The following is a 15,951-nucleotide window of genomic DNA, read 5'->3' as shown; positions in this document are numbered from 1 at the left end:
AAACTCTGTTCCACAGAGTAGAACCCCCCCACAAGACATCATCCACACACATGACTTCCAAAACCACAAAGCAAGCCAAGTCACGGGACAGGTCTTCCCAAACCACTCCCTCGTTAAGGTTAGCATTATTAGAGTCATTGTGAGGTGGACTGGGGTAATGGTAATGCAAGAGGGAGATGGACAAGCACCCAAATCGTGGCTTTTCACTTAACTGCTGTGTCCCCAGAAAGACATTTAGCTCTTTGAGTTACAACATATTGATTTTAAAAATACGGATAATAATGCCTTCTTGACAGTGTGCTGTGCGGTGCTTCGTTGCTCAGTCGTGTCTGAATCTCTGTGACCCCATAGTCTATAGCCTGCCAGACTCCTCTATCCATGGGGATTCTCCAGGCAAGAATACTGGAGTGGGTTGTCATGCCCTCCTCCAGGAGATCTTCCCAATTGAGGGATCAAACCCAGGTCTCCTGCATTGCAGGCAGATTCTTTACTGTCTGATCCACCAGGGATGTCCATGAACACTGGAGTGGGTAGCCTATCCCTTCTCCAGGTGATCTTCCTGACCCAGGAATCGAACTGGGGTTTCCTTCTTTGCAGGCAGATTCTTTACCAGCTGAGCTACCAGGGAAGCCCCTTCTTGATACTACCTTAATACAAATAATACTAGCATTTTACAAGTAGTTCTCAGGATTAAAGATAATGTATACATAGAGTTTGTAATATAAAGGAGGCTTGAAATAGACTATTCCTTATTATTATTATAAATATCCCTTTAAGGTTGGTAGAAGGCACCCATTTTTTTCCTAATCTCGGACAGGGATTACTATGAGTGACTTGACCATGGAGACACAGTAAGATAGTGGAGCAACCTAGGAATAGTATACGTGTAGTCGCTCAGTCGTGTCCGACTCTTTGTGACCCCATGGACTGTAGCCTACAAGGCTACTCCATCCACGGGACTTTCCAGGCAAGAGTACTGAGTGGGTTGCCATTTCCTTCTCCAGGGGATCTTCCCGACCCAGGGATCGAACCTGGGTCTCCTGCATTGCAGGCAGATGCTTTACCCTCTAAGCCACCAGGGATAGTATAGAATTCCCTAATAGTTGGTTCTATGTTCAAGCCCTGGTTTCAGTATTTGTGGAAATGTCCTCATTTAGTGTCTAAAACCCAGGACTCTATTATTGTCTCTATTTCCTTTTTGTTTTTCACCAAAGGACTTTGCAATGTAACTTTAAAAAAGGAAGAAAGATTTGTCAGCTTGTCTCTCTTGGTAGGGTTTGGACTTCTTTGAGTGGACCACCTATCCCACGCTGAAAAGGGAAAAATCCTACAACTACTATTTTAGTATGTGCGATGCAGAAATGTTGTCATTTTGTACTTCCTGCTGATGCTAAAGTTTATGTAAAAGGAAATCAGCTAGCTATATTTCCCAGGAAGATCATGTGAGTTATAAAATTTTCACATAGATCTTGAGCTAAACAGAAATCTTGTGAATTAATGTTTGCTACAATTAAGATACAGTGGACACTTTCCAGTGAGGAGAAACATAAAAACATATTAAGGTTCTGTCAAGACACAATAATGTCTAGGCATGATGTTCAGACTGAACTAACCAGGGTATCTTTGCTTGCTTAAACAAAGGCCTTTTGAACTTCTTCAGGTAGGACCGTAACAGAGAAATGATGGCTTTACTCCTGAACACAATGTCTAGATATTGATTTAAACTATAGTAATTAACCTGCATTAACAAAATCCTGAAACATATCCATTAAGTACAGTATTCAATTAGTGAAAATTTTCTACATGATTTCAAGCCCGTCGTGTTTAAAATATTTTGAATTGGCTTCAGGTAGTTATTTCACATTCAAAGGATAGAGAATCTTTTCCCCACTTATTTATTAAGAACTTGCAACTTTTGGTTTCAAGGTTAATTTGTCATTTGTTTTAGTAGATATGAGTCAATGTGAACTCATATCTTGGAAAAGGATGACTAATGAGAACAAAATTGTGAGTCTGAGCACAGGTGGAACCATTGTTAAGCTTTGCATAAAAGAAATGAATTAGGCACACAACCAGCCTTCTCATGTATAATACTGGGTCCTTAGGCTACAACACCTTTTATTAATTTGAGGTGTGCTGCCGGCTGCAATTGCACTGTTAAGTGATACAGCCATCACTTGGAGAGGGCTTTGGAACTTTAAAGGCAAGAGAAACCTTTTCTTCAGTGGAATGTTCCTTTTCACCTGCTTTTCTGTTTAACCTGATAAGGCCTAGGGTATGCTTGTTTTAAAGTTCCTTTCATAACTTGACTTTTCTCTTCCCAAATTAAACAGTACAAAATTGAATTGTCAAACATGTTCATAAAGTGAGATACCATGTTGGAAATCAGTTGTGTTTTTCAAATTAACATGTAATATTGATATATTTAATTACTGTCAACCATAAACCCCTTTGTCAGCATAAACAATTGGCAGAATAAACCAAAAATGTAAGAAAAACTTAATTCTATCCATTAACATTTGCTTACCATCGAGTTTGGACATCACCTGAGACATGATTACTTGATTTTAGTGACTGAGTACTTCAGCCTATATATAGGGTATAATTTCTATACCCTGACACCATGCAAAAGCACCTGATACATCCTGAGTGCATATTCTAGCTCAAGTATGACAGCTGGTATATTTCATGCTTTAACTGCATAGTATTTTCTAAGATACATGGATATTATCATTTCTATTACATATGAATAAATATATTTATGTCATATCATATAATTTTTATCACATATGTAGAAACTGAGGATGAGAGAAGTACCTTGGCCAGAATTATCCAAGCAGTATGTAGAACAGGTGGTATATAAACCAGGTCAACCTGTCTATCAGACCAGGTTTTCTGGCCACAATTCAGTTTAACCTGATTTCAGCCCCCTCTGGTTGGAATGAATGTTGTTCTTCACTTTCCTAGTTAGTTTCTTCATGTGCTATGCTGTGCTTAATGGCTCAGTCATGTCTGACTCTTTGTCACCCCATGGACAGTAGCCCACCAGGTTCCTCTGTCCATGGGGATTCTCCAAGCAAAAATACTAGAGTGGGTTGTCATGCCCTCCTCCAGGGGATCTTTCCAGCCTAGGGATCAAACTCAGGTCTCCTGTATTTCAGGCAGATTCTTTACCATCTCAGACACCAGGGAAGCCTGAGAATACTGGAGTGTGTAGCCTTTCCCTTCTCCAGGGGATTTTCCTGACCCAGGAACCGAACCCAGGTCTCCTGCATTGCAGGTGGATTCTTTACCAGCTGAGCTACCAAGGAAGACCTAGTTTCTTCATATTTAATGCCTATCATGAATAGCAATTTAAAACAGCCTGAACTCCAAGAAGAAAGACAAAGTTTAATTGTCCATGGTATCACTGATGAGACCCAGAGGACTTTTTTTCTCTAAAATTTCTTTAGAGTATCTTCTGTTATAGAGAAACTTTATTTGGGATGGCAGGAAAATTGTGTTAGTCTTTTCCTATATTATTTCTGACTTTAGTTATACGTTAAGAAACGTCTTTCACGCCGTAAAATCTAAAAAATATATGGTTATGCTGTTATTACTGTTTAGTTTTTAACCATTTCTTAAAATTTAAATTATTGGTCTGTCTGGAATTTATTTTTGTATGGGATATGGTAGGAACCTACCTTAATTCTTAGGTCCCATTTTCTCCTCAAATTCTGGTCTTTTCTACCTTTTTGTTCCTTACATTATTGTCTGACGTAACAGAAAAGACTTGAAATATGTGCTTTGGGTTGACATGTGGTGAAAGACTCACTCATGTTTCATACTTCCATTTTAATCACTAAGGTCTGGGGAAACTGCTGGAAAGCAAAGTGCCATTACTCTGGAGCATTTTACTGACATGTTAATTCATGCTATATTTGTTCATCCTCCAAAAGAGATACAAAGCTCATTCTCACTGCCTACAAAATGAGTCATTCCAAAGGAGTACAATAGTGCATTCTGCCAACTCTTTAATAATCGGTGTACTAATGTCTCCTCCAATTTTTTAGAGGCTCTTTAGTGCTTCATCATGAATATAAGTTTTGGAGAGATCATTTGCAATCCAGTTTTGTGGCTCTTCCTTTGAAATCTGTTACTCTCAAGACATAATGTCATAAGTGCATATCCAGACTCCATGAATTGTTTTAAGCAATTGTTCTATAGCTTGCCATACTAGGGAATCCATAGAGGGTATCTGAATGGGTCAACATGAAGGTAATGATTTGGGGCTGTTTCCACTCATGGAAAAGAACAAACGTTTGTGAGATGTTTGTTCCTAGAGAATATATTTCAAATGTATTTTGAGGCATTTTTACTTTTAAAATTTTAAATTAAAAGAAAATGTACTCCTATTAAAGGCACCTCAAAAGTGCACACATAATTTCTTTTAAGGTACATCCTTAATTCTCTGGTTTGCATCCTCTTTCATGAAAGTGTTTTCCTCTAAGCCATACAGCTACAATCTAAATGTGGTCAGATTCTAGCTAACCTCAGGTGTGCTCTGTCCTGGAGGCAGAAGCCAGCTATTAACTGATTTCTCCTGGACAGATGTAATAGATCCAGAAGGGAATGAACGTGCTTTTGCACGAAACCACAGCGGATTAGCAATGCGACAAGTGGCCCGACAGGATTTAACCTGAAGGCAGGGATCTCATCTCTCTATCCCTTTACCCTGTTCATCATGGAATCTTCTGTGCCCACATTTTTTTCCTCGGGAAAACTCTTCATAAGCTTTCAACAAAATTATCTAAACCATGGCCTCAAAATCCCTTGTGAAAAGAGAAAGGACAAAAATAAATGAATCAATTAATTACTTTAAATAAACAGGTCAATTTTTTCCCTTCTTTTCTATGGTTCATGGATGAAGGAATCGCCCATCATTTCTCTGAGACTTATGCAAATCACATACATCTTTCTTAACCCTGAAACCATTTTTTAAAAAAATCTGCAAGACCTAAGACAAACTTGCAGGTATACTGTTATCTATAAAAACAATCTGACAATGTCACTTCTCCCAAGTTTCAAAACAGTGACTATACCTCAACACAGATAAGCCTCACAATCATCAGATACAGAATCTACTATCTGTACTTGTAAGTGCTAAACCTCCATATTTGGCTGAAAAGACAGCCAAGGAAGGATATTTATAATTCAGCAAGGTCTTATGCTTCTCTCTGCAATCCAGGCTCTAATTACACAGAATATAGTTTTATGCTTAAAAACCATATGATTTCACTAAACGTATCCAACACATCTCTTCTCTACCTACCTATGATTTAATAAACCTCTTGCTTAAAAATGTCTTCCTAAAGCAATGGACCACAGTGCATGGAATCACCGGACCTGTCAATCTTTATAACCCTCCCATAAATTGTTCCTCCCTTAAATACCGCATTTTGGTAACTTAGACGCTCATTATGAATATATCTACATGTTAACTGCTTATCTGTGATACTGCTCAGCACAGAATAAATGCACATGTACAAACCATGTAAAATCAGATGATGTCATTTATTTAAAAAAATATACATATGTATACATATGTATAAATATACATATGCATGTATATATGCATATAATTTTTGTTAACCATGGAAAAAAGTCAAAAGATTGATACCTAGAGATGTGGACCCAATTTTAGAAGCAGATGTGAACACCATAGTAATTTTAATAGGGGAGGGGTTTTTTGTTTTTGTTTTTGGGTAATAAAGCAATCGATATTCCTAATCCTATATAAACATCCCCAGCCCTCAGACACCCAGGGCATGGCTGTGTGTATTTGAACTCCCTTAGAAAGCTCACAGAGTTCTAGACAGGTATTCATAGATTGAGGACACACATCCCAAAATATCAGCATCATGGCCCTTCTGGGCCAGGGACGACGCTGTGCACACAGGCAGTCCAGGAGGGCCAGGGAACTAGCCCCACACTCACTCACACAGGTATCTCCCCGTCTGCAGGTCACCTAGCAGTGGCAACGCTACTGGCAACCAGCCCTAGCTGGCGGGCACTCACAGGCACACTCCGGGGAGATGCCGAGAAACCGAGGGGGAAAGGGGAGCGTGGGGGGCATCTGGGGGCAGCAGCGCGCACCCAGCACGGTCTCTGCTCCTCCAACACCTTCCGGGACCCGAACTGGCTCCGGAGCCGCCCGAAGGATCTGCATTATGCCAAGGCGCTGGGCCAACTCACCTCCACGAAATAAAAGCAGGGCAGGAGGGTCACGCTGTCCTTGATCACTTTGCCCTTTGGCCTCTCCTTCGCCGACATCCCTGCCGCCTGCCCGGGATGCGTACTCCCCGGGGCGAGGTGTGCAGCGCGCAGCCCAGGCGAGCTGCCTCCTCCAGCCGCAAGCGCCCGGCGCCGCTGATGTCACATTCCCCGCGGGCACCGCTGGAGCCAGCGCGGTGCAGGCGGCGCCCCCGCCGCTCCCCGCCCCTCTCTGCAGCAACCCAGCGGCTCCCAGAGCGAGCAGGTCCTCCGCCTCCCCTACTCTGGCTGCCACCCCCGGTTTTTCTCGGCGGAGACGTCCAGCTCCTTCCTCCAAGCTGTTGCTGCAATGGCTTCCCCTTCCCGCCACCCTCCCTCTGCTCTCCACAGCCCTGGCGAGGCTTCGTGGCGGTCGGGGCTTGACGTCAAGAATCGGCAAAGGGGGACGCAGCCCTGGATGCTGCAGCAGCGAGGCTGAGGAGACCAGGCACCCACGGCCCCCCGGGAAGCCTCCTGGATCCCTCTAGGAACTCTAACTTCAGGATTGCTGGAGAGCCGAAGCTCAGCTCTTGCGCACTGACCCGCAGCGCCAAAACCGACCTCCACCTGTGCGAAATCAAAACTTAGATCCCATACTGAAAAGTAGGCCGTGGTGGGAACTCACTGAGAGCTGGCTGCCACCCAGGAATGACTTCCCCGACTGAGGATTCTCTGCCTAGGAGACTCCCTGGCTCCCTAGGACACCGACTTAACCTGCTGATAGACTTTCACTATTGCCTGTCTGGGAATGGTGAGGCACTGGTGGAGGCGGATGTGTGGGCATCCTCATCCAGCCCCAAAGCCACGATATGCTCTTACCTCACCATCGCACCCCCGGGACCACGTCAGAATTACAGTCATAACCGTAAAAGGAGGCACTTCTCCGCCATTAACAATCTAAATTAAGTCCTTCACTTTGTGGTTGATGTTCTTGGCTTGTCTCAACTGTATGATTATTTTGGCAACCCAGAAGTATCAAATGATAGAGAGGAGAAAAACCTCAAAAATATAAAATACTGTGTTATGCTAGGTAAGATAACCCACTTACAGGATTACATGGTCCTGGTCATTTCAGAGTCTCCACATTAAGTGTCTGACAGCCAATTCCCACCGCACTTTTCAACTCACTTCAATTGCTATTCTGTCTTGGTTAGTTCGGGCTTCTGTAAAACAAACAAACAAGCAAACACATAGATTGGGCAGTTTAAACAACAGACATTAGTTTCTCACCATTCTGAAAGCTAGAAGTCCCAGTTCAGGCTGCCAGAAAGATCAGGTTGTGGTGAGGATACTCTTCTTGGCTGTATGCTTACACAGAGGAAAAAGAGAGCTCGTTTTCTGGTCTCTTCTTATGAGGGCACTAATCCCATCATGAGGGCACCACCCTCATTTGTTGTTGTTATTTTTCAGTTGCTCAGTTGTGTCAGACTCTCTGTGACCCCATGGATGCAGCACACCAGGCTTCCCTGTCCTTTACCATCTTCCTGGAGCTTGCTCAAACTCATGTCCATTGAGTCAGTGATGCCATGCAACCATCTCATCCTCTGTCACCCCCTTCTCCTCCTGCCTACAGTCTTTCCCAGCATGAGGATCTTTTCAAATGAGTCAGCTCTTTGCATCAGGTGGCCAAAGAACTGGAGCTTCATCTTCAACATCAGTCTTTCCAATGAATATTAAGGGTTGATTTCCTTTAGGATTCACTGGTTTGATCTCCTTGCAGTCCAAGGAACTCTCAAGAGTCTTCTCCAATACCACAGTTCGAAAACATCATTTCTTCAGTGGTCAGCCTTCTTTATGGTCCAACTCTCAAATCCATACATTACTACTAGAAAAACCATCCTCATGACCTCATCTAAATCTGATTGCCCCTCAAAGACCGCACCTTCAAATATTGTCACCTTGGGGGTTAGGGTTTCAACATATGAATTTTGAGGAGCCACAGATACTCAGTCCATCACATACTCCATTCGATCTTTGGCAGCATCAGGACAGTCTGATCTACCAATGTCCATATTTCTGATCTACACTGCTGCTACCACCTCATACCGTTACCTTCTCCTACTGGTTTAGGTTCCAGAATTCGGCAGTATAATCTCTCAGTTCCTACTTCTTGTTCACCACACTCACCTGGCAAAACCTCAGCTCAGTTAAACCCAGTTCTCTGCCTTTACCAAAAGGTGGATTGAGAAGAACTCACAGCTATGTGGTTTTGTGCCACATTAGACTTAGGACTACAAACTTCAAATAGTCCCTACTACTTTTCACATAGTCTTAATCTGTTCACTTTCTTATTCTCTGATGACAAAGTCATACCTCCTCTAGTCTCTTCAAATCTGGACATTTTCAGCTAATGACTAACTTGCTTTCATTCAGTTGCTGTTCAGTTGCTCAGTCGTGTCTGACTCTTTGTGACCCCATGGACTGCAGCTTGCCAGGATTCCCTGTCCTTCACTATCTCCTGCAGCTTGCTCAAACTCATGTCCATTGAGTCAGTGATGCCATCCATCTCATCCTCTGTTGTCACCTTCTCCTCCCACCTTCAATCTTTCCCAGCATCAGGGTCTTTTCCAATGAGTCTCTTCTTCTCATCAGGTGGCCAAAGTATTGGAGCTTCATCTTCAGCATCAGTCCTTCCAATGAATATTCAGGACTGATTTCCTTTAGGATTGACTGGTTTGGCCCCTAGACTTGCAGTCTAAGGGACTCACAAGAGTCTTCTTCAAATCCACAGTTCAAAAGCATCAATTCTTCGGTGTTTAGCCTTCTTTATGGTCCATCTCTCACATATATACATGACTACTGGAAAAACCATAGCTTTGACTAGATGGATCTTTGTTGGCAAAGTAATGTCTCTGCTTTTTAATACACAGTCAAGTTTTGTCATGGCTTTTCTTCCAAGGAGCAAGAGACTTTTAATTTCATGGCTGCAGTCACTATCTGCAGTGATTTTGGAACCCAAGAAAATAAAGTCTCTCAGTTTCCATTGTTTCCCCATCTATTTACCATGAATGATGGGACTGGATGCCATGATCTTTAGTTTTCTGAATGTTGACTTTTAAGCCAACTTTTTCACTCTCCTCTTTCACTTTCATCAACAGGTTCTTTAGTTCCTCTTTGCTTTCTGCCATTAGGGTGGTGTCATATGCATGTCTGAGGTTACTGATATTTCTTCTCTCAATCTTGATTGCAGGTTATGTTTCATCTAGCCAGGCATTTCGCATGATGTACTATGCATGTAAGTTAAATAAGCAGGGTGACAATATACAGCCTTGATGTTCTACTTACCCAAATTTGAACCAGTCTGTTTTTCTATATCCAGTTCTAGCTGTTGCTTTTAGACCCGCATCCAGATTTCTCAGGCGGCAGGTGAGGTGGTCTGGTATTCCCATCACTTGAAGAATTTCCCACAGTTTGTTGTGATCCACACAATCAAAGGCTTTAGCGTAGTCAATGAAGCAAAAGTAGATGTTTTCCTGGAATTCTCTTGCTTTTTCTATGATGCAGCAGATGTTGGCAATTTGATCTCTGATTCCTCTGCCTTTTCTAAATCCAGCTTGAACATCTGGAAGTTCTCGGGTCATGTACTGTTGTAGTTTCTCTTGGAGAATTTTGAGCATTACTTTGCTGAGCATGTGAAGTGACTACTATAATTGTGCTATAGTGTGAACATTCTTTGGCACTGCCCTTCTTTGCTATTAGAATGAAAACTGACCTTCTCCAGTCCTGTGGCCGCTGCTGAATTTTCCAAGTTTGCTGGTATATTGAATGCAGCACTTTCACAGCATCATCTTTTAAGATTTGAAATAGTTCAGCTGGAATTCCATCACCCTCACTAGCTTTGTTCATAGTGATGCTTCCTATGGCCCACTTGACTTTACACTCCAAGATGTCTGGCTCTAGGTGAGTGATCACACCATCATGGTTATCTGGGTCATGAAGATCTTTTCTGTATAGTTTTTCTATGTATTCTTGTCACCTCTTCTTAGTATCGTCTGCTTCTGTTAGGTCCATACCATTTCTGTCCTTTAATGTGCCCATCTTTGAATGAAATATTCCCTTGGTATCTCTAATTTTCTTGAAGAGATCTCTAGTCTTTCCCATTCTATTTTTTTTCTCTGTTTATTTGCATGTTCACTTAGGAATGCTTTCTTATCTCTCCTTGCTATTCTTTGAATCTCTGCATTCAGAGGGGTATATCTTTCCTTTTCTCCTTTGCCTTTTGCTTCTCTTCTTTTCTCAGCTATTTGTCAGGCCTCCTCAGATGGCCATTTTTCCTTTTTGCCTTTCTTTTTCTTGGGTATTTTTTTGATTACTGCCTCCTGTACTGCATCATGAGCCTCAGTCCATCATTCTTCAGGCACTCTGTCTATCAGATCTAATCCCTTGAATCTATTTGTCACTTCCACTGTATAATCATAAGGGATTTGATTTAGGTCATACCTGAATGGCCTAGTGGTTTTCCCTACTTTCTTCAATTTAACTCTGAATTTAACAATAAGCAGTTCATGAGCAGAGTCACAATCAGCTCCCAGTCTTCTCCTTCTTTGGGTGCAAAGAATATAATCAATCTGATTTGGGTATTGACCATCTGGCGATGTCCATGTGTAAAGCCATCTCTTGTGTTGTTGGAAGAGCACATTTGCTATTACCAGTGCATTCTCTTGGCAAAGCTCTGTTAGCCTTTGCTTTGCTTCATTTTTTACTCCAAGGCCAAATGTGCCTATTACTACAGGTATCTCTTGACTTCCTACTTTTGCAGAATGGTCTCTGTTTGCTCCAAGGCAAACCATTCAATATCACAGTAGTCCAAGTCTGTGCCTCAACCACTAATGCCAAAGAAGGTGGAGTTGGATTTTAATCAGAGAATGAAATTAATCAGAAGAGAACTCTGCCTTCTTTCAAACCTGACTACTTCCCTCCAACTTCCATCCTTCACATCTACCACTGTCTCTTTTCTGGACTAGCACCATAGCTTCCAAGTGTTCTACCAGCTTCTTCCCTTGTTGCCCTTAAAACCTACAAACAAGTCCCTGTGCAGCAACCAGAAAGATCTTTTGACAAGTAAATCTAATTTTGTCATTCTTCCCAAACCCTGCCAGGGCTTTCCATTACATTCAGGAGAAAATCCAAACTCCCCACCTCTTCTTCAAAGCCCAGGTACCCTGCCTGACTCATAGACCTCATTCATGGTGCTTTGTGGGTTATTGGTTTGGGAATCTCAATCTAGCTTTGCACTGTCTCAGGGACTTAGATACTATCTCAGGGACTACTCTTAGTACTATCTCAGGGACTTGGACTCTTTGCCACCCCAAGGATGGTAACGTGCTAGGCTCGTCTGTGCATGGAGTTTTTCAGGCAAGAATACTGGAGTGGGTTGCCATTTCCTTCGCCAATTAATCATCCCAGGCCTCCATTATTCTTTATTCTTGCACATTATTTTCTTTTTCTTCAAACAACTTATAATTATCTGATAGCTTATGAAGAATTGATTAGCTTGCTTTCTTACTGCCTTATCTCCTACTAGAATGTAAGCTCTGTAAGATTGAGAACTTTTTTTTAATCATTATGTGTCTAGCTAGTGGAACTGTTCCTGGAAAATAATAGATCTTCAGTAAATAGTTGTTTAAAACCATGGATAAGTCAGTTAAGTGATGCACATAAAATCATGTGGCAGCTTCTCCCACCTACTAAATGTTCAATAATTGTTAATTGATTCCATTATTGATTATGTTATTGACCAGATGTGTTTCTCACTACTACCAAAGCTACTTTGTGTGTGTGAGTATTCATTTGTCAACTTTCTCAATATCTCAACAGAATTTACAGTTCTTGGTAGATGTTGAAAAGTAAGTTAGAACTTTCCTGAATTTATCATCCTGGAAACTCAGCATTTATATATAAAGGTAAATAAAACACAAGGCTAAAACTATAGCTCCGTAATGTCATTGGCCAGGAGCTGAAAATATGTGTCAAAATACCAGAGATACATCCTGACCGCACCTCAATAATTTAGGAAATATATTGAGACATCAGAAAGGTACTTTCCTTTCCTCTCTAGGTTATTTGACCAACTTGACCTGATCACATGGTCAGGGATCAAGAAATACTTCAGAATTCAAAGCCAATTCCTATTGCAAATTCTTTATCACTTTCTTACCCAGTTTCTCTTTCTTTCTCTCCCTCTTCTTTTAAAATACTCTTTCCTATCTAAAAGCATTTCACTAAGCAATCAAGCTACTCATGCAATCCCTTAAATACTAAACAAAGTGATAATGCCTATAGTAGGGTAACAGCTTAATGCATTTTACCTACTTGAACTTTTGATGCTGAAACAAAGCAATAAGCAGGACAATTTTCTCCCTATTTTTTAGAAAAGTCTTGAAGACAAGATTCAGAGATGAAAAATAAATAAATAAATAAAAGGTTGAATTGGCGAAAGAGATTTGGAGTCAGAAGAACCAAGTTCAAGCCCAAGACTTGTTACATTTGAAATCTGCTCTTGAGAAAGTCATTTAATAACTCTAAGCTTCAGTTTACTAACTTGTAAAGAGAGAAAAGTATTTGGTACCACTTATAGCACCGTTCTCTAGTTCAAATGTGTGCGAATGCAGTTGGTAAATGATCAAATTTTCCCATCCATTCATACATGCATCCATTCAACCTACAAATATTGATTGACTCTCCACTGTGTGACAGGTATTTTTCCTTCTGAATATCTACTGGAGAGAAGAGATATGGTGCCTGCCCTCACAGAGCTCACAGTCTAACGCAGGTGAGGAGGAGAGAGACACAGATAATGCATCAATCACAGCAAAAAGAAAACACTTACATGATGCTCACCACAGACGAGGCACTGTTAAAAGTGCTTTGCACATGTTACCTCATTTAATTCCCACCACATCCTTAAGAATGGGTACCAGCCTGCCACTTTTTTTCAGTAAAAGAAACTGAGGGTTGGAGAGGTTAGTTATGGTTATGCAAGTGCAACGAGTATAATTACTATAATTAGTGAAACTGAGATTTTGAACTCAGTGGGTTGCTTGAGTTCTGTGATCTTAAGGGCTACACATACTGCCTCTCTCAGCAAACATATAATTAGATCTTGTGCTATTCACTACTGAAGAAACATTAGAATGCAGTTATAATTACTATGAGAAACTTAAGTATGATGGCCAAGGAAGACCTTAGGAGGAGCTGACATTCAAGCCTGCTTATAGTATTGAGGTTACTACAGGATGGTCCTGAACTGAAAAATATGCTCCATCACACCTTCAAACCACGTAAATCCACCTTTAGGTCAAGGACAACTCATATGTTGAATATTGCTTCAGGTATGCCAGCTGCAGGTCCTCATAATTACAGTGGCATTAGAAATAATTTAATGTTCCTCACAGAACTTGAATATTTTCCATGAAAATCCTGTTTCAGTGCATTCAAATGAAAAATGACACCCACTGAAAAAGCTGCACTCTGACATTTCACAAGACAGTGTACTTCCCAGCACAAATAACCTGGAAAAATATGCCTGAAAATGCATTTGACATCATCATTAACACTGTCAGATTCCAGAGATAAGAAAGAAGCAGCTCTTCTGTATATCCTTTTTGGTTGCCCACAGCCAAATACAAACCCTTCTTCAGCTTCCTGGCAACTATTCATCCTCAGAATATTTGTCTGACATTTATCTTTAAGGTCATAAAAAGGTGTTTTTAATTTAGTAATGTATTTCCCAGAAATCAGCTCACTTCATGGTATTTTGAGGAGACACTCTAAGATTTTATTTCATTTTTCTAAGAGACAGAGGTTTAAAAGAACTGAACAGGCAGATTGTAAAGGAGGAAAAGTACTGAAATGAGGAAGATCCTGGAAGATGGTAAAGGGATTTTCTGGTCCTGGCTTCATCACTGACTAACAGTGAGTCTGTGGAGAAGAACATTTTACCTCAGGGACTCAAGTTTCCTCACCTAAAAAAATGGAGTAGACTTGGTAAATTGAACATCTGTTGTTTCTGTTTGTCCAAGATCTGTCATTCATTCTTCTTGAGCTTGTTTCGTGAATTTTCCTGATGGACTGTCCTACTGGTCACAGTCAGGACTGGCCCTGGAATGAAGGTGCTCAGCTCTCTCTGGAGTTGGGGAGGGGATGGTGAGCCAAGGTAAACAACTGGACTCCACTCGCAGGAAGTTGAATCTTGAGGAGAAAGATCCTGAGACAGAAAAGTCTTGGTATTGATTCATGGCAAAAGCTGAGAGAACAGTGATTAATGTTGGTCTTTCAATTTTCAGAACAGCCCTTGATCCATTTCTTTCAGCAGTCTGGCTTTTCTCCTTTTGGTACATCCCATATTCTTTCAGATAAATTCTCTATCTCTCTCTTCCTCTCCCCATCTCTCATTTTTTCATTAATTTAGCCAGAGTCCACTTCTGTGAACCCAAACACCTAACTATTACAAAGAATGACAAGACATTCATTTGCTAAATGAATAACTTAAGACCAAAAAAAAAAAAAGCAAACAAATAAACCAAACAGAAAAACCCTTAACACCTAACAGTATCCTCTGGCAAGAGACATAGGAAATAATTTTAAATCAAATTTTGTATTTACTATCAATGACTTTGGCCCACCATGGTCTCCTGTGATCCCCTATCAGGGCATGGTAGAAGGTGATCTGCATAATTCTAGTGAATTTCATTCCTCAGAATATGCCTTTTCTTCAGGGGTAGGGGCTATCCCAAGAAAGTGAAAGTGTCTCAGTCGTGTCCAACTCTTTGCAACCCCACAGACTATACAGTCCATGAAATTCTCCAGGCCAGAATACTAGAATGGATAGCCTTCCCTTCTCCAGGGGATCTTCCCAACCCAGGGATCGAACCCAGGTCTCCCGCACTGCAGGCGGATTCGTTACTGACTGAGTTACAAGGGAAGCCCAAATCCCATAGCAATGTTTCAAAGAAAAAAACAAAAGGTTGCAGAGCTTTGCTGTGGGTGTACATTGGCATATTAGTGTGCTGGGAATGGATTACATTTGTCCCACAAAATATTTATCTCTTCAGGTTGCTTCTGGTTGTGAGCATCCTGGTGGGGAGGTGGAGTATCCTCTGCTAGCATGCCCTGAGGACTGCTGGCAAGAAAACCAGAGGAATCATATCAGAACTTGCTGTTCCATCCCAGTGCACTGAACAGAGCCAGGAACGAACCCCACCACCTGGAAACCCACTGAGCAGAGCCTAGAATTACTGAACATACATCTGGACAGTCAGCTGCAGAACATGTTACTGTCACAGCCTCAGGTGTGGCATGTTGGGGGTGATGAGAGAATGGAAAGACCAGAAGTATCCTCATGGGTATAACTGATATCCCTCTTAGATCTGTTAAGTCTGTCCATGTTTTTTACGGGGTGTCAAGCCCACTATGTAGCAACTGCCCCCAAATACATACACTTTCTGAAAATAAGAGCATAATTTTGTTTTGAAACACTTGACATAAAAAAATACATAATTAGATTTAAAAACATCCAAGTTATCACAGAAATATAAAGGTTACTTATATCAATGAAGGCAGAGTTATTGGATTTTTTCAATGTAATTTCAAGGGTTGCTGTATTTTCAATGATTACAAAGCAACAATTTTAGATTTTTATTAGCTACGTGTACAGTTTCT

General features: G+C 41.2%; 1 protein-coding gene across 2 annotated transcripts in view; it reads right to left on the bottom strand.

Moving 5' to 3' along the window:
• PLPPR4 (phospholipid phosphatase related 4) overlaps positions 1-6,327 on the bottom strand; it is a 50,470-nt gene extending 44,143 nt beyond the window's left edge. Inside the window, exon 1 of one of the 2 annotated variants that reach the window (XM_055402447.2) lies at positions 6,235-6,327. In XM_055402447.2, the coding sequence (XP_055258422.1) occupies positions 6,235-6,312 (78 nt within the window). In that variant the 5' untranslated portion in view covers positions 6,313-6,327. The remainder of the gene's footprint in view (positions 1-6,234) is intronic. The other variant, XM_088834877.1, reaches the window with a different exon arrangement.
• Between the last annotated feature and the right edge of the window lie 9,624 nt (positions 6,328-15,951).

This window comes from Moschus berezovskii, chromosome 4 (genome assembly GCF_049115385.1).
Source record: "Moschus berezovskii isolate FMDL1 chromosome 4, NW_MosBer_1.0, whole genome shotgun sequence".
In the NCBI taxonomy this organism is placed as follows: Eukaryota; Metazoa; Chordata; class Mammalia; order Artiodactyla; family Moschidae; genus Moschus; species Moschus berezovskii.
Note: the sequence above shows the minus strand (reverse complement) of the source record. Positions and strands in the feature narration are given on the sequence as shown.